This window comes from Mustela putorius, unplaced genomic scaffold (genome assembly GCF_011764305.1).
Source record: "Mustela putorius furo isolate JIRA1106 unplaced genomic scaffold, ASM1176430v1.1 tig00000275_pilon_pilon_pilon, whole genome shotgun sequence".
NCBI lineage: Eukaryota > Metazoa > Chordata > Mammalia > Carnivora > Mustelidae > Mustela > Mustela putorius.
The window spans coordinates 26,376,153-26,395,958 of record NW_025421341.1 but is presented as its reverse complement, the minus strand read 5'-3'; the positions used below and the strand labels follow the sequence as shown (position 1 = coordinate 26,395,958).

Sequence of the window (19,806 nt, the reverse complement as noted above, 5' to 3'; positions counted from 1 at the left end):
AGTATTTAGATGGAAAAGTCAAGAAATGCTTTTCTGGCACGTTGGTGTTTTAGTGAAGACCTGGATACAGTGAGGAAGGGAGCCATGGAAACCCTAGAACTGGGAGACTGACTCAAATAGTAAATAAGTGAGAGCAAAGGCTTTGACGTAGGAACCAGGACCGTATCTGGCAAAGCCTTCAAGGCCACGCTAAAGACTTTGGATTTCACGTGGAGTAGAAAGCAATGTTGTTTTGAATAGGGGCTTGTCATCACCAGCGACAAGGGTCACTTTGGTTGCCTAACTTGGGGAAGAAAGGCAACAGGGAAACAAATGGCTATTCCAACAATTTCACCATGAAGGAAGTGTGGTTGGGCTAGGGTACCCAGACACTTGTTAACAACTGTTCTCCGCCTCATGGTGGTGAAGTGGACTTGGCTACAGTCTGAATCCTGGATTCAAAGACAGTGTCCTCCACCTGCACAAACCTAAGGGCAGCAGCCCACATCCTGGAGGTGACACAGCAGGAAGGCAAAGCGAAGCGGGTCATGGGTGGCACCCCCTGAATTAATCTTAGACCGCCTCTAAGTGTGGACTTCTTAAATAAGTGGCAGAAACAATTTTAAATGTATTGCTGAGTGAACCTTCCTTTCCTACAGGCACAGATCTATTTCATGACACCGCGTTATCTTCATTCCAGTCCTTACTTTCTAGCCGGCCGTTCACTCCTCCATCCCACGCAATTCCCCACCACATCCTAGCAACTGCTCTGGGGTGGGCCTCCCGCAATGCCTGTGTCATCCGTTCCTCCAGGGCACCTGCTCCTGCCGCCGACGCCTGCCTCCAAGAGAGGCTCCTTCATGCGCCCTCATGACACACTGCACACCTCCCTCCTTCCTCTGACCCACCCTCAGTTGCTTTGGGAGACATGGCTTTCTGTGGGTGACCTCACCTTCTATACTTATAACCCAACTTCTAGCTTCTAAATCTCTTAACTCCAAACTTACCTCCAGAGTACATGCCACTCCCCACTAAATATCCGTGTCTGAATGTCCCCTAGCACTTAAATGTCCAATGGTAATGTCAGCAAAACCCCATTCCCAAGCTGAGTGCTTACATCTAATTTATCACTGAGTTTGAGTTTCCAACTATAAAGGAAATATCGTCCCAGCATCCCAGCAGCTTTTAGGATATTCCTTGATACCCATACGCTTTCTAACACTTTGAGACTTATCTGAGAGTAGGAACTTCCAGCATCACCATGCCCAATGTTCAGGCGCATTATAAAAAGATGCTCCCTCTGGAAAAAGGCAGAGTTGGAGCAGGGAACGAAGGAGGGGATCCAGGTCTAGCCACTCCAGCTATTTGTACATAATTACAGATGATCCACATAGGACTAGTTTAATGGCACTGTTTAGAAAACTAACTTCAAACCACTGAAAACTATCTCAAAAGAGAAACGGGAAACCTGTATAATGTTCTCCCTTTAGAACAATAAACTAATGTGTGTATTCTTCCTTAAACACTACTTTGAAAGGAGAGAAAAGTATAGCTAGAGTGACCTTACTTCCCCCAAGTGATGGGTCTAGAAAATTATTTGTTCCTGATCTGACTTCAGGATCTGGAACCACTCCAGAGAACACGGTCACTGCAAAATGACCAAAAGAACTGGGAAGGTGCGCCATACCTGTGCTGGCCTTGGCTCCCAGAGCCTGCACCGCAGCCATCGTGTGAACAATGACGCCCTTGGGAAACTCGGACCACGTTGGTGGCTTACCATCCACAGTGATGATATGCCTCAGGCGTGGGACTAACGAAACTATATCCTGGAAAAACATAAGCACTTAGTATGCTCTTCGCTGCTGTTCCTCAGGAAACAACTTAGCAAACAGTCTGGGACACAAGAAAAGTAGTTTACCTTAATCTGTGAATTACTAATTTCTCACCTTCAAAAAAAAAGGTTAGGGGGTACGCTGGTATGAACAGCACTCTTTTCAATGGAGAAACTGGTCTGACATTTCCAACAGCTATTTTATAGCATTAGATTTACTGTGTATGCCCCTGTTCTTAGGTAAAATCTTAATCAGCAATGTCACTTCCTTACAAAATAGGCATATAAACATAGGCCTCCTGAAATACAGAGTAACCACAAGTCCTAGGTTTTTATGAGGCTCATAAAGATATGTGGGAAGGGGGGAGGGAACTCACAAATCTGGGTATTAAAAAACCCAGCAGATATTACTGTTTTTACTGGAAGTCATCTAGACACTTTCAAAACTTCTTTCTCCAACAGTTTATCACAGAAGTCTCTTTCTTCCCTTTAAAAAATCCTAAAAATTCAAAATTACTCAATGCTTCAGAAATAAATGATTACTTTAGAAACAACCCTTAAAAATTATAAATTTATTGAAAACAGACTAGAAAACAAATGAGCGTAATAAAGAAAAAAGGTAATTCCTTCACCTTGGATACCATGTTAATGATCTGTAACTCTGCACTACTTATACATAAATATGTATGAAATCTACTTTTTCTTTTCTAAAGGCAAGGAAGAAAGTAAGGTATTCCTAAAAGTTTACAAAAATATTCAGGATTTTAAAGATCATAAAAGTATCAGTATTAGAGCTCATGACAATGAGAATGCTTAAGTGCTGGACAGTTATAAAGTAACCACAATCCTCACCTTCAACTTTGTTTGCAAGAGTTCTTTACTGGTAATGATATTGGTCACTTCTGTTTCATTTAATCCATGAACAATAGCTGGGCCTCCTAGAGTAGCATACAAGGTAACAACTACAGGGAAAAGAAGGGCAAAGTCATGTATTTGCACATTTCATGAAAGTGCTACATGTGAAGTCTCTGGAAGTAGTCAGGAATTCTAATGGTATACTGAACACTAAATTGTCAGATCCACAGTTTATTATGTAACTGTGCTATTAGCTAAATTATTTCAATATGCTAATAAATATGTCCACTCATCCTTTCTTACTTCCTTCAAGATTTCCAATATCTTTTATTATGTAACTGTGCTATGATTAGCTAAATTATTTCAATATACTAATAAATATTATGCCCACTCACTTACCCTCATCTACTTCCTTCAAGATTTCCAACATTTTAAAACAAAAATTTTACATTTTATTTCACCTACAGACATTACTCTGAGAGGATGCCACAATGGAAAGAATTATTTCTGACTCCTAAAATGTCAAGCCTTAGTTGTTAAATACTCAGTACTAAAATATGAAAAAGAATAATAATGTAGATAAAGATAATGTACTGAGTATCAGGTTGAAGGTGTTACGGGTTAAGAAAGTAACATGAAGAGGTGGCAGTACTGCTTATTCTAGTAGAAAACTTGGAGAAAACACATTCTTAGTCATACTGAAATTTAATCATCATCATGTGGACTTTTATTTACTTGCTGCCTAGCTCACAGAAGTCAGACTTAAAGTGACTTTAAGAGGTAATTATTTTGAAGCTTCCCAAAAAATGCAAGCTATAAACCCAAGTCTATGAAAACAAAACAGTTTGTCAGTTTAAAAAACCAGTGGAGACATTTACAGCAAGAAATCTGATAAAAATAGCTCTTCTGTTCCATCTGAAAGGTAAGACAATGTCCATAATTAACATCCCATTATGGCACCAAGATCTGTGAAGTAAACTTCAGAACTACCTCAAAGTCTGGGGGCATCTGGATTGCCACTTAAACCACGGTATAAAAAATCCCCAGTCATTTCACCTGGCTCATGGCTCCGAGTAGTGCAGTTTTAGAGGTCAACTGCTACTACCAAGAGAAGAGGGGACAAAGTGACACTAACTTCACAAGAGGATTCCTGAGAGAACCAGCAGCATAATCAAGGACCCATAGGCCTGGTCAGCAAGGCCCCACGGCCCCTATTAACAGGCCTACACGAACTACACAATTTGTTCCAAAGTAGACCTAGAAGTTGTAACAGAACGGTCCCCTGATTAGATGCAAGGTGGCAATTAACTTCAGAATTTTAATTTCTAGATAGTGAAATATTTATAACAACATCCTCTCTCCCACACAGATCAGAAAGCCCACGTACGCTGAAAATTATACATAAAGCACGCCTGCGCAGCAATCATCCATTCGGCTCTGGTTTCACAGAAGATGGCGATGTTGGTCTTTGGTTTCTGACCCAACATCTGTAAACCATTTCCAAAATTAAAAGCTCTAATGAAGACATCTTCATAGGACAGCCAATTATAGTTTCCAAGAATAACCTGATAAAATAAACACAAAACATACAAATACCTTTTAATATAACCAAAATATTACTTCCTAGGAAGAAGCCAAGATTTGTTCCAAATTTAATGACAAACCAGTTATGTTTGCATGTCACTTAACTATTTTTTCTAACGCAAAGCTAGAAAGTAAATTTCAAATTAAAAACTTCTGAAAATTAGTTTTGTTTTTATATTTCCTATGACCAATCTTATGCTAAATCTTTTATTGTGGGGGGGGGTCTTCAGAGTTTGATAGGATTTTAAAGGTTAGCTTTTTTGTCAAAAGCTATATATATCAATAATTCATTTATACATCATTTAAACAATTTAGATGTTAGCTTAAAATTTAGCCTAGTACCAAGTATTGATACCAAAAATTTACTTTCCCCCCTACTTATGAATTCCCAGATTTCAATATCAATATGATTTATGAACAGAAACTGGCTAGACCCAAGATAACAGACATATTTATGGCTGTTCAATGTGAATGGTTCTCTTCTGTACTGAACTCTAAACAAGTCTCTGTTTATGCAGCCTCCAGGACTAGTGTCAATATTCAAAGTCTTTCTGTTGAAGCCTTAAATGCCCACTGACACCACTGGGCTTTCAACATTTCATTTGTGCTTACCATAAGTAAAGGTAACATTAAGTGTTCATTAGTTATAATCCTCTTTAAAAACTGGCTAGCTTACCTTTCTTTAAGATTTTCTCCAACTGAGACCATAAATCCCCAATTACATACAGACTGCATTAAAAGCTCCTCACGCGCTCTCGCTCGCGCGCTCGCTCTCTCTCTATATATATATATAATTTCCAAACATGGCTGTTTCACTCATATGTCTCATATACCTTAACCAAATTCATTTCCAAAAAAGCATCCAACATTTCAGAGAGCTCTACAAATAAGAGATTGGATAAAATTGTGGCAGAGGCGAGTGGAGGGGGGGGTGGGGAGCAGGCAGAGAGGATATATACTGCCCTCTAGTGTCCTATTCCATAATGGACTTAGGGAATAAAGTCTGTCTTTGATGGATAAGGCAATTGGATTTAAAGTATTTATTTAAATTCACAAGTACCAAACTCTCACCCTGCTCTGCACCCCCATGAAATGCTCGGCACGGGGAGCTCCAGTAACTTCAAAAGAAGCTCTGTGAGGGTGAGAAGACAGATGAGAACTTGACCAAAATGTGCATGAACTGGATTATAATTAAGAATTTTATACTCCAAAGATCAGCATGAACTACCTCTTAAGATTCTACAACCTAAATGATGAGCTTTGTAAGTTTCAGAGAATGTATATACTCTGGAAGGTATTATCTACATAATCCAAATCTTTAAACCCATATAATAGGGCCACCACTGACAAAGAAATCAAATCACAGGGCACCTGGGTGGCTCAGAGGGTTAAGCTTCTGCCTTCGGCTCGGGTCATGACCCCAGGGTCCTGGGATCGAGCCCCGCATCGGGCTCTCTGCTCAGCAGGGAGCCTGCTTCCTCCTCTTTCTGCCTGCCTCTCTGTGTACTTGTGATCTCTGTCCAATGAATAAATAAAATATTTAAAAAAAAAAAAAGAAAGAAATCAAATCACGAGTTTAATTCAAATGTAACTAAAGGGAATTTCACTTAATTCTTCAAACCACTGAATCTCCTAGTAGTGATCTTTCCCATAAGGATTACATTTCAAGGCCTCTACCTATCCCCTAATTTTTACTTTTGCTGGAAAAAAATCCCAATTCTAACTCTATCCCCCATGGTTAGCTTAAACCTAAGATTAAACTCATTTATTTATTCCCTGTCCATACGGCTGAAGAACACCCAACTTCATTCTATCCAAGATCATAGATCTCACCACCCAGGAATCCAATAAGGACTCCCCGATCTACTCATTTTCTCACCCTCTGAAATGGCTACTTGAAACCTTCTCTCTACTCAAATATCCTCTACCCCCAGTCCAGGTGATAAAGTGATAATACTGTCTCAAACATCACTGAGAAATTAGAAATTCAACAGAAATGCCCTTATCTTCTTAGCTCCAAGTTCAATAACCTACACACATCTGTACTCCTATGCTTCACAGTCCCCCCCCTTATGGTATTATAATGGTTGAAGTGTACCTAACAAAAGCCAAACTTAGAAGAACTTTACTTCAAAGCACTTCCCAAATTTCTATCTCCAGACACCTCTACTTCCACACTCAAGTTCAAAAACCTGTGCTGGCCTACAAAGCCCTAACAGACCTAGCCATGCCAGTGTCTCTGTGCTCCCATCAAATCCTCTTCCCCAGACTTACCACCCCTAACTCATGACTTCCTGTAAATACAACTTTGTCCTTTCTGTCCTTCAAACAGGTTGGGCCAAGGCAGGAACTAGAATGAGGTAAGAGAGGTACCACGGGCACAAAATTTAGAGAAGTACTCACTCTCAGGATTTCAGTACTTTCTTCAACTTTGTACCTCAAGTGCCTCACCCAACTGGGTTTATTCCAGTTTTAGAGCCAGTGGGCACACACCTTGTCCCACAGTATGGAAGGTTCATTACCCAGATCTTCACAAAGTTGACTCCCCTGCTGTGGGCATCCACTTTAGCCATAACCTACCAAGAGAGGCTACCCCTAATCTCCAATCATCTTTATGTCTTCATACTAGTTATTTCATCTGTTAACTTATTACTGTCTCTCTTCCTCCCATACAAATATAAGACCCATGAGAAGAGTAACTTCTGTGTCCTATTCATTACTGTCTCCCTAGTGCCGAGAACAAAGCACCTAGCATAAAGTCAGCACTCAGTAATTATTTGCTATACACATGGAATGAACAGTGTAATTAAACACCATTTCAATTTACTTTGGGCCCTGAGAGAGTCTTCTGACCCCTTTTTCCTCCAGGAGCCTCATTTTTTTTTAAAAAGACTGCTCTAAAAAAAAAAAAAAAAAAAAAAAACGTATCCATTTAATCTTTTAACCTCTAGAACTACTTCTTTTCTGGTCTCTCCATTCCACTGCACACATCCCTTGCCTACTACCTCTTAAATATTCTTGCTCATGAGACACAAGTATGTTCAATTTTTCCAACTCTGAGTGAGGCAAGGGAATGACTCGAGTGGCTATTGGAAATGATGACCAACCATGGCACCCCTGAGCAGATTCCTCATTTGCAGAGGTAGGGGGAGAGTTAAGACTGGCCCTATGATTGATCACTTCCCTGTCTCATATTTAATTGCTTGTATTTTTAGTCTAGGACAGGTGTGACAATCACATGGCTAAACATCAATGTTACCACTCCGCCCACCAGTGCCCCAGAGGAACTTAATCATTTACTTTGTTCAGGAACAGATGAATTTAGATGCTTTGATGATGCTAATGATGAGGGCCTCTTACCTCAGAAGATAAACTATAAAAATAAAACCGAGATAACATAAAGAACATTCTGTAAAATGAAAGCAAACAAATATTTCACCATTCAGGAACCTGAAGAATGAGAATTAATAACGATCAAGTTTTCAGGTAGCTGAGGTATTAAACAGTGCAAAAACGAGGCCTTTCTTTTCTTGGAGCCACTTAGAATAGAAATACTTCCAGTTACACACTTCCCTGCTGTCTTCAACCAAGTGCCCCCAGCTTCATGGAACCTTTCTCTATGTTAATGAAGATTATTACAGTTCACCGTGAGGGAGCCAAGGGGTGAAAATCTTCAGCAAGTCTGGATGGTTGGTGGTGATCATGAGGAGGAGGAGGGTGGCTAAGCTTTGCCAATGTTCACTCTGGGCTAGCAAGCATACTGCAGCAACTCTCACAGAAACTCCTAAGCCAGGGTTACCCTTAGTATCCCTATTCGACAAATGAGAATACTGAGGCATCAAGAGAGTCGGCAGAACTTGCTCAAAGATAACAAAAATGTCACTGACCACCTAAGTAAGTGACAGGACAAGAACAGGAATCAAGGCAGACTCATTCCAGTATCTAAGCACGAAACCCCAACGCTCCAACTGCTCCACAGAAAGGAGAAGAGATGTTACCGGGCAGGTGAGGAAGGTGTCCTGATTAACACCCTAAGACCCATTCAACTGCTGTTTGTGAGTGCATTATTGTGGGGGCAAGAGTGGAACTAGAAGACCTGGTAAAAAGGGAAGGGGGGCTCTAAGGGGGAAAAAACTCCAACTTCCGGTTTTCAAAACAAAACAAACATTTAGTACATGGTAGGGTCTTTAACAAACAGAGGCTGACTAGGAGAGGAACACGTATGGAAAGGAACCAAACTTTTGGCTGGGGACAGTACTATAATAATGAAAACACCAGCCCTGGCCAAGAGACTGACCACTGGTTTTCACATAAATTAAAATGTAAATGTCCTAACCAGTCAGAAAGTATCATATACACATACAAATAGATTTTAAAAAATAGAGGACTCTGGAGCAAGAACCAACACAAAAGTAGGCCCTGAACAGAAATGAGTACTTCTGTTATCGTTCTGGATCAATTTACAAGAAATGTCACAATGAAATCTTCTCTAAGCACTGTGATTATATAATCCTTACTATTTTCTTCCCTGTCATGTGTGTAAAATATGTAAGAAAAAGAATTCTAAGTGTTTCTGGTAGTTACTAAATGTTAGAACCAGCCTTGTGCTCCTTTCCATTTCACTGTAAACTTATTTTTACTCTTTGCAACCTTGTTCTATTTCAGCTACATGTATTTTAAAGATCTCTGGACACCAATCCTTCACTGTTCTTTATTTCCAAGGACCTTGGTACAATGCATTCGCAGCTGGGAAGGCTGCCATCAGGAGCTGCTGACACACATTCCAGGTGCTAAGCTCTGCTGTATTTTCATAAAGCCGAAGGAAACAAGAAAAAGCTTGCCAAGCCTCAAGAACATGGCAGCCTCTGCTTTCCTGCCTCTCTGTGCCCCACCGGTCCACAAACGGGTCTTAGTGAAGGTAAGAGCTACACTATGGTAGGTGTATTTACAGCAGAATCACCACTGTCTTTTCTTCTGCTTATCTTCCCTTGGGAGCTCAAAACAGACTTATAGGATAAGATGAAAATAAAGCTTCAGCATTCATTTAATTGAAATAAATGTCCGGGAATCTTTCATTCAACCATATCAGATACCTTCTGGGGTTAATCCCTAAGCTCAGCCCCCAAAACAGGAAGAAAGGAAACTTGTAGATATTGCTATACCACTAGCGGGCTTTCCCAATTTAAGATTATCTTCCAGTATGTGAACTATTAATGACGATACATTCATAGGAAACACGCTTGCGCGCCAGTCGGTAAGCACAGCAGAAACCACACCAGCCTAGGCAACACCACTCTTACTATCTACTTAAGCACCAGTTGTGAAAGTTCCCTTTTTACTCTATCAAAGCAGATGCTGCTTCTGCCGAATACAGTGTATAAACAAGAAACCAAAAGGGGGGAAGCCTAGCTTGTTTAACACCCAGCTGAAGTACTCAGCATTCAGTTTGCAAACCACAACACCATTGCAACACAGACCGAGAGAAACTCAAGTCACTCTCTTCTTGAGTAAGTCTAACAGAAACCATTTACTTCATTCACTATACAGGAAACCTAAAAAATTTTACTTTCCCAATAAGCCTAATTTCAAACAGGAAAAATAACACTTTTTATATTAGAGGTTATATAAAGACTTCCTCAAAGAGTCTGATGAAGCACAAATCCCAATTTGAAGGCAAATGTCAATGGCAGAAAGATCTGCGAGTGAGATCCTGTAGACAAAAAAGGCTGCTGATTTTATAAAGGGGTTTTTTCCAGCTTCTAACTTCCCTATTTGAGTTCAAATATGTTGAATAAACGATGACTACAAAGCCACCATGGGCATGACAGGAAGGAAAAGGCCACATACACAAACACACAACAGGGAAAAATACTCTCCTTGTGTACACTATGTTATCTGGCCACATTTAAAGAACAACTGTGAAAGCTCTAGATTTTATTATGTCCTAATTACACTGATAAACTGAATTAAGAAGGAATTTCCTATTCACCATACTGATCTCCTTTTTACATACTTGGAAGCTTAGTTTGTTGCTCTAAGTGCTGAATGAGGACTGAAAAACAGTGCCAGTCCCATAAAATGCCTGTAATATGGGGAAAAATTAGACCTCCTGCTAACAAGATATAAGATTGTTTTATTTAAAGGGGATGGACACTTACAGATTTTGCTGTCTGGAGCTAGAATAATGCTTTAAATTTCTAGGAGTTACTGGCGTTAACTAGCGTTAACTTGCTTGCCATCTCCATGTTTGAAAGAAAAATACTCTGGAATTTGTAGGAGTAAGTGCCAGTTTAATGGGCCAATAGGGCCCATTATTGTTAAATACCACCGTTCAATACCAAATTGTTAAATACCATCCCCCTGGCGCTGCAGTCACAGGAGAAATTGTAAGTATCATTCCTGGTGTGACTATTTGAACCTTCCTCCAATACCTGAGCGTTCCTTCATGACTAACAGAAAAAAGGCAGCTGGCGTCAGGATATAGTTGGAAAAAGGAAAAACAACTTCACCTACACACATAATAAACCTATAATCTGACTAAATTATCAATCAAGCAAAGGTAACTACTGATCATCTTACTGTCTCTTTAAAAAATTTATCTTCAGAGTCATGACTCCATATTCAAAAACAGTATTTCCGGGCGCCTGGGTGGCTCAGTGGGTTAAAGCCTCTGCCTTCAGCTCAGGTCATGATCCCGGAGTCCTGGGATGGAGCCCCGCATAGGGCTCTTTGCTCGGCGGGGAGCTTGCTTCCCCCTCTCTCTCTGCCTGCCTGCCTCTCTGCCTACTTGTGATTTCTGTCAAATAAATAAAAAAAAATCTTTAAAAAAAAAAAAAAAAAACAGCATTCCCGTGCCATTTCTCTACTCACTATCCTTCACAGTGCTGCATTACCCCCATATGTCTCTGAAGTCACGCATATAATTCTGACCACCCAATTCCCAAGATAATGCTAATATAATAAAACTAGAGCATTTACACTAGATACCACAACTGTTCTACTTACACGTGTGTGTGTGTGTGTGTGTGTGATGTATACATACATTCAGTTTATCCTCTCAACAACTCTGAGAGCTGGCATTTGCTAAGGAGTGTGGAGCAAGACAACCTAGGTTCCAGTCCTGGCTTTACTGCTTCTAGCTGGAACGTCAGTGCCTCTGTGGCCATCATCCGCAAACAACAGTAACACGAACTCATTGGGCTACTTTAAGTCTTAAATAAGCTGGTACATATAAAGAACTTAAAACTGCCTGGCTCATAAGAAATGCTAATAAATATCAGCATTAATCATCATCTTCATATGACAGATAAAGAAACTGACACAAATTTGTTAAATAAGTAACTTTTTTCAAAGTCACACAGCCAGTAGGTGGCAAAGCGGAGATCCAAACCCATAGTCTGGATCTGGAATTCAGGTTCTTAACCCCTATGTTATACTGCCTCTAAGGGTATCTTACCCCGTTTCAAACCAACAATGGCAGGTGCTACTATCTATACTGGTGAAGAGAAATCCTTAAAAAACCATGCAGCTGCCACTACCGAAGCACCAACACATTAAGCACCCAATGGAACCTACATTAAAACCAGAAAAAACAGGGCGCCTGGGTGGCTCAGTGGGTTAGCCTCCACCTTTGGCTCCGGTCATGATCCTAGGGTCCTGGGATAGAGCCCCATATCAGGCTCTCTGCTCAGCAGGGAGCCTGCTTCCTCCTCTCTCTCTCTCTCTCTCTCTCTCTCTCTCTCTCTCTTTTCTGCCTGCCTCTCTGCCTCCTGTGATCTCGGTCAAATTAATCTTTTTTAAAAAATAAATAAAACCAGAAAAACCCAGAACCATCTCAAGCACACACAAGTGCTTGTAGTACCAACAGGGAATAAAGTTTCAGACCCAAAACTGCTCAAGACAGTCTATTCAAGCTGTGGTCGACATTTAGGCTCAGTGGGCATTCTGGCCAGTCTGAAAATTCAGAACAAATCCATGCGGGAGAGTACAGGAGATCAGAACACGGTCCTCTGCCCACCCTGGCAGACTGCTTTTCCTGCCACATCAGCCACATGGGACGGCAGCAGGCTGTCCTTGTCCCTTGCCACCACTTCTGAGAGAACCTTTCACTCAGAAAGACAAAGGCAATGAAATATCACCTTACCTTTTTAAAAACTTTTCCATTTGGTTGTACTTCATCTTCCTCATTTAAAATTTCACGTGTTCCCAAGAGTCTTTTGTCCTTAAATTTGTTTTTTGCATACATAAAAACTTTATCTAGTGTATCACATCCAGGGTATAATACTGAAGCCAAACCATCCAAACTGTTAATTGATCTGTATGCAGACTCAGGTTTTGAATTTACAGGTTTTGCTTTAATTTTGTTTGCTTTTTCTTGTCTTGTCTCAAACAAAAGATAATATGGGATGTATGTTAAAACAGTATAAAGTGACATCAGAAAATGTATGAAATACAGAAGAATGGGATTGATGGTCTGTTTTAGCTTCATGGTAGATGGTTTTGAAGACACGTGGTTATTCATAAGTGCTCAAAAAAAGTGGAATTAACGGATTTCCAGAATCTAGAAGGAAGGGGGAAAAAAAGGTATTAGTTCAAAATCATTTTAAAATAACTGTAAAGAAAAAAATCTTCATTTTAGATATGCAAGTGATATTTTTTTCCCCAATCAAGCAGCAGCTGGTACTGGCCTCCAGCAAAGTCCAGTCCACTCCCAATATGGTTGGGTGAGTCTCTTACAACTATCAGCAATGGAAATTACCACAGAGAAGTTTCTACATCATTCTGTAAACAGGTGATTTTTCCAACCTAACTCCAAGTGTCCACAACACTTCCCAGGGGTGAGAAGAGAGCAAGCCAGAAGACTAGAATCAAGGCCAAAAATGTACTAATTTCCTGCTCATCCCTCAGGGATGGCAAGTGCTTTGCAGACACACCATTCTCCTTCCTCATGGCCCTGGCTACCTGCTCAATAATTACTGCATTCTTTCCCAGTGGGCTCCACACTCTTGCTCTAGGTGGCAACAAGCAACTGGTGCTGGCAAAAAACATAGAATTCACTTCCCAAAGTGGTATTTTTCAGTTTGGCAGGCTAAACTTGTGAAGCAAGAATGCAGTAAACTCTGACCATTTCTACTTTGCATTCATCAGATTTACTGACAATCTCCTATGTGTTACATCCTACTCTAAGTACAGGAACTACAACAGTGAACAACAGTCTCTGTCCCTTCCCTCTGGGAGCCTAAAATTCACTGGGGGAGGAAGACACACAAACGTACATATAAAGGCACACCCAGTGATGGTAAATCCTCAGAGAGAAGTGAATCCAGGAAAGGGAAACACAAAGTGAATGGGCGAGGCCAGAGAGGCTAGTAGTACAAGCGTGGTCCACAGGAGTCTCTCCAGCCAGGGCTATCTGAGCAGAGACTACCAAAAAGAGGGACAGTGGGCCATGTGCCTTTCTGGGGGAAAACTGAGCACTCCAGGCAGAGGAAACAGCCTCTGTGTGGTAGGTACATAATATCATTTACAAAAAAAAAAAAAAATATATATATATATATATCCTGCTAATTATTCCATCCAGCTCCAAATCCAGGGTTATGATTTCTAGTATTCTCATCTCCTACCCCCAACTCCATAGTGGAGAAGTTCTATTAAATTCACATGTGGCCAAAAAATGTGAGGAAACATGAGGAAGCTCTCTACTGCAGGCACAGCAGGCCAAGAATAATACCAGGCACCTGTTAGGTTATGAGAAGCTGAGGCAGGGACTAACTGCAGAGAGAGAGAAGCTCCACACAGAGAAGACCAGAGGCAACAGTGCAGGCCAGGGCCCCACTCACAGAAAAAGACAAGCTGATGTTGATGCCCCTGGTTTTGGAACAACGGCACACAGGTTCTACACAGGCTGAAGCAGGCCATAAGCACAGAGAGCCCCTCAGCAATCCCTAAGTGGACTGACTTCAGTTAGAACAGAGAACAGGGAAGCTCAAGCTTCATGGCACTACAGAAAACAATGGAGACTTTGGTGATGAGCAATTAAGATGAGGCTGGTGGTTCCAGGATAGCAACAAGGAAGAGTAGACCAAACAGAAGTTTAACAGAATCAGGGAGAAGAGAATTAAAGAAGAGCTCTTCCAGAGTCAGGGCCACCAAGACTGGCCTCAAATAACCCCTACAAAGGCCATTTAACTGAATCACACCATGGGGCAATTTATGGCCCAAGGCTCTGTTTAACACAATAATGCAATCAGCTAGCTATCAGTGGAGAATAATTGCTGGGTGTGAACCAACAGAGACAGACTTAGCAGATTAACAAGATCAGAGAAAGAGATGGTTCAAGAGTGCTACTAAAACCGGCTGCCAGGGCACCTGGGTGGCTCAGGTCATGATCTCTGGGATGGAGTCCCACATCGGGCTCTCTGCTCAGTGGGGAGACTGCTTCCCTTCCTCTCTCTCTGCCTGCCTCTCTGCCCACTTGTGATCTCTCTCTGTCAAATAAATAAATAAAATCTTTAAAAAAAAAAACGGCTGCCATCCCCTAAAGAGGGCCCTTCAAGGAAACCTTCAGTGTTCCCAAGGCAGTGCTCACTGAGGAGCAACATCAAAGGATGCACACTGGTTGGGCGGGGGAGGCGCCTAAAATGCCAGTCAAGTCACTAAAAAGACAAGGAAGCAACACAACAACCCAGGGAAATGGGGAGGGAGCACTCAGCATTCAGAAATGCTATAAAAGATCTTAAATGTGCAGTTTACAACAAAAAATTAAGAGGCATGCAAATAAACAGGGAAGATCCAAACACAGGAAGAGAAAGCAGGCAACAGAAATTGTCCTTTAGAGGGCCCAAATGTCAGACGTGCACAAGACATCAAAGCAGCTATGAAAAACATATTCAAAGAACTAAGGAAATCATGCTTAAAAAATTAAAAGTCCAGGGGCGCCTAGGTGGCTCAGCTGGTTAAGCATTTGCCTTCGGTTCAGGTCATGAATCCCAGGGGTCCTGGGATGGAGGCAATCAGGTAAGAGAAAAATTGAGATAATCCTTTACTCCTAGGACTAAGGTGGCTAAAGTGTGTGACGGAAGTCAACAGCTGGGATTTCCAGCTCCTGATTGCCCAGCGGGTGGCAGCAGCTGCTGCTCCTCCAATCCTCCCCAGTAACTGAAATCTTTAAATACAGTGCCGTGGTTTCTGTTATCTGAACCCTGGAGAATAAAGCCACGAACAGAGGAGTTGCTGTGAAAGAAGGCAAAAATGGTTTGGGTGCCTTCAACAGAGACAGAAATGCATCAGCAGTGGGATGGCCGGTAGAAAGGAGATGAATACAAGTCTTGAAAATGAGAAGTCTGAGATGCCGATGAGTCATCCAAATATATAAACTGTGAAGATTAAGAGGGACCAGAGCCAGAAGCACAAATTTTAGAGCCATACTCAGATGAAGGATGAGAATGTAAGAAATCTCCAAAATCTGGGACGCCTGGGTGGCTGAGTTGGTTAAGCAGCTGCCTTCGGCTCAGGTCATGATCCCAGCGTCCTGGGATCGAGTCCCACATCGGGCTCCTTGCTCGGCAGGGAGCGTGCTTTTCCCTCTCCCTCTGCCTGCCACTCTGTCTGCCTGTGCTCACGTGCTCTCTCTCTCTCTGACAAATAAAATCTTTAAAAAAAAAAAAAAATCTCCAAAATCAAGTTCAAGAACAGAAAACTTTGGAAGGAAACCAAAGCCCAGACTGAGCATGAAAATCCCGGTGGCAAGACCAATAAAAGTTGAACCTGCAGAAGGCAGTGCTGTGAACGCCAAGGGTTGGGACAAGGACAGAGGGTTCAGAAACATCAGATGCAGCCTGCATGTACCAGCCACATGCAGTGAAGACATTTCATTGTTCCAAAAGCCTCTGAGAAGACCACCCTTTTCTAAAACAGAGTACAGAACAAACCTCTGGCCAACTGCATCCTATTAGCTGAAGCGGTTGTGGAAAATCTACAGAACTAAGAAATAGTCATGGTGCTCTATTATGTTGCCCATCTTACAGTGTCAGCTTTCAGAAAGCAAACCTGAACAATTAAATCTGTTCATCACTTCCTTCGCGACTTCTAGGTTTACAGTTCATGTTAAGACGGCCTCATCCATACCAGGGTTACACTAATGGTCTCCTGTATTTTTTCTAGTATTTGCATCATTTAGATTTTTTTTTATTTTATTTATTTATTTGACACAGAGAGAAAGATCACAAGCAGGCAGAGAGAGAGGGAGAAGCAGGCTCCGCTGAGCAGAGAGCCCAATGCAGGGCTCGATCCCAGGATCCTGGGATCATGACCTGAGCCGAAGGCAGAGGCTTTATAACCCACTGAGCCACCCAAGCGCCCCCATCATTTAGATCTTTAATCACTATGGAATTTATTTTTCTATACTGTCTAAGGAAGAAAGCTTTTTTCTTCCAGATGAACTACCTGAACTGCTTATTAAATAAACCACCCTTTTCTCGATTAACCAAAATGTCATCTTCAACATAAATCCTTGTTCAGAACTGGATCTGTTTCTAGACAAAATTCTGTTCCTTGGTTGGACCTGTCTACTGCTTTGCCGTGCCTCCAAATACAGTAGATTGACAGCAGTGCTTCTCAACTGTGATCCACAAGACCAATTATACCAGAATTACCTTTGTGAGTATTTAAATAGAAAACTCTTCAAACATCCTGTCCCCTCTTCCTTCCCTCCCTAATACCTATAAATTGAAAAACTCTAAATAGCAGACTAATTTTTTAAACAGCAACCATGTAAATTTTATGTACACTGTTTGAGAACTTCTATTTTTAGTATCTAGTAAGACTCCCACTACACATGTTCTTCAAAATTTTCTTATCAATTCTTACAGATTTATTCTTTTACATAAATTTTGAAGAGTTAACATTTGTCTGGCAAAACAAAGTGAAAATCAAAAGGAAAACAAGATTCAGGGAAAAAATACATAACAAGTGTTAGGAGCAGACAAGGAGAAAGAGCCACATGGGTATCCGGGAGAAGGGAAATTCCAGGCTGAGCCCAGGAAGGATGGGGGACAGGGAAAGAGGATGACGAGGAGGACAAAGAGGGCATTGTAGAAGAGTGGGGCCAGATCCCAAAGGGCCTGGGACCACTACAAGACTGTATTGACCTGAGTGAAATCACCTGTTACCATCAAAAGGCCAACTCTGGCTGCTGCAGGACCAAGGAGACCAACTGGGAGCCTTTGCAGGGAACAGATGTGAGATGACCAAGATGTAGACCAGAATGAAGATGAAGCAGTGAGAAGGGACCCTAATCTGACTCTGTACTGAAGGTACAGCCCTAGGAAGAGTAAGAAAGAAAGGGGGGTGCAAGGTGTTTGGCCTGAGATAATGAAACACCACTGAGCTGCATCACTAACTAACGAAAGAAGACTGCAGGAGGAACAGGTCTGAGCGAAGCACAGTTCAGTTTTGTTGAAAGCAACTCAGACAGTGATAGTATTTTTGGCCATGAGAGTGGCTGGCATGCCTAAGGGAGTGGGAAGTACAAAGAGCAGGTTCTGGGGCAGATCAAAATTGAGAGGCCTGGGGCATGACAAAAAGGGTCAGTGTCCACAAGAAAACCAGACGGGTAGAGTAAAAGGAGGAGGACACTGATCAGCTGTACACATTACCTAACAAGTCAGCAAAGATGAGGTCTAAAATGTGAATCAAAGCCTCAGTAGAGCAAACTACACACTCATCAGGATGGCTACTAACAAAAACAAACAAACAAACAAAATAACAGTCCTGGCAAGGATGCGGAGGTAGAGAAACTAGAACACTTAAAATTCTGCTGTTGGGAATGCGGCATGGTGCAGCAGCTACTGAAAACAATATGGCAGTTCATCAAAAAATTAAAAATTAAAAACGGATTACCGTATGATCCAGCAAATGCACTTCTGGGTGTTATTTCCAAAGGAATTAAAAGCAGGGGCTCAAATAGGTATTCGTACACCCAGCTTCATAGCGAAGTTATTCACAACAGCCAAAAGGTGGAAGCAACCCAAATGTCCACTGGCAGGTGAACACGTGAACAAAATGTTGATAAAGACACACAATGGACTATTACTTAACCTTAAAAAGGAATGAAGTTCTAATAGTTCTGATACATGCTACAACATGCATGAATCTTGAAAACATGACACTAAATAAAATAAAGCAGACACAAAAGGACAAATAATACATAATTCCACTTACAAGAGATGCATAAAGAAACTGGACTGGATTGCCAGGGACTGAGGGGAAGGAGGGCTGGCAAGATGTGTTTAATGTGTATAGAGTTTGGAAGAGCAAGAAAGTTCTGCAGATGGATGATGGCGATGGTCCACAACAATGCCATGAACTGTACACTTAAAGATGATTACACTGGCAAATTCTGTTACATGTACTTTAATACAATAAAAAAAAAAAAGTGTGAGGGTCACTGCTGACCTCGAAAATAGCTATGATAAGGATCAAAGCCCAACTGGAATGTGCTTAGGAAAGGGGAAGAGCACTCTACAGAAGAACAGAGAAATGGATACTAGGACAGGACAAAGCAGATTCTTTGGTTTTCAAGATAAAAGACAGTGGGGTGCCTGTGTGGCTCAGTCAGTGAAGTCCGCCTTCAGCTCAGGTCATGATCCCAGGGTGCTGGGATCAAGCCCTGCATCGGGCTCCCTGCTCAGCCCGAACTCTGCTTCTCCCTCTCCCTCTCCTGTTTCCCCTGCTTGTGTTCCCCCACACTCTGTCAAATAAGTAAATAAATAAAATCTTTGTTGGCGGGGGGAGATAGTTACAGCTTGTCTGCATACTGATGGCTATAACCCAGTAGAGGAAAGAAAAAGATTATACAGAAGTGAGGGTGACACGCAGCACCCAAGTGAAGAGGATGGCTGTGCACAGGAACAGGGACACAGATGCATGTGGGTGGTACCAAGAGCCATTAGAAGATTCTTTTCTGAGTGCTTCTATTTTCTCAGGGTAATCGGAAGAAAAATCGCGGACTGAGAGAGGAAGAAAGGAAGGTATTAGAAAATTAAGTAGAAAGAAAGTATTAAGCAGTCATCTAGGAGAACAGGAAAACAGGGAAGGAGACAGTAGAATCACTTGACAGCTCCTAAGGCCCACCTGAAGGTGGAGTCCTAGATGTAAAGGAAGATCTAGTTGTGTGCTTCCCAGCCAAGTTCAACTGATGGAGCACAAATGGGAACCAGGCAGAGAAGCGGGTATTAACCAAGGAGAGGGTTTTACCAGGCAAGTACCGAACAAAACATGGGGAAGGGGAGGAAAACAAGGGAATGAAGACTATTTCCATGACTGATCAGGGAGATTTAAGTTGAGGAAAGAAGGATGGCCCCATTAGGAAGGAAAGGTTTGTGAAAAGGAGATAGGATCAATGATGCAATCAGATCATGTGTGGTGACAGAACTGCAGATGTTGAGGTACTAAGAGTGAGTAAAATGGATCCACAGGAGGTAATGGTTTGAGAAGAATGCTTGAAGTTGGTATGCAGAAGGTGGCATATAGTTAGTATTCATGGAGAGGTCCAGGTT

General features: G+C 41.7%; 1 protein-coding gene across 3 annotated transcripts in view; it reads right to left on the bottom strand.

Moving 5' to 3' along the window:
* ACSL3 (acyl-CoA synthetase long chain family member 3) overlaps nucleotides 1–19,806 on the bottom strand; it is a 64,807-nt gene that overhangs the window by 17,109 nt on the left and 27,892 nt on the right. For all 3 annotated transcript variants that reach the window (XM_004762903.3, XM_004762904.3, XM_004762902.3), the window contains 4 exons: nucleotides 12,393–12,809; nucleotides 4,053–4,230; nucleotides 2,663–2,772; nucleotides 1,667–1,805 (listed from right to left, as the gene is read on the bottom strand). In XM_004762903.3, the coding sequence (XP_004762960.1) occupies nucleotides 1,667–1,805; nucleotides 2,663–2,772; nucleotides 4,053–4,230; nucleotides 12,393–12,770 (805 nt within the window). In that variant the 5' untranslated portion in view covers nucleotides 12,771–12,809. The remainder of the gene's footprint in view (nucleotides 1–1,666; nucleotides 1,806–2,662; nucleotides 2,773–4,052; nucleotides 4,231–12,392; nucleotides 12,810–19,806) is intronic.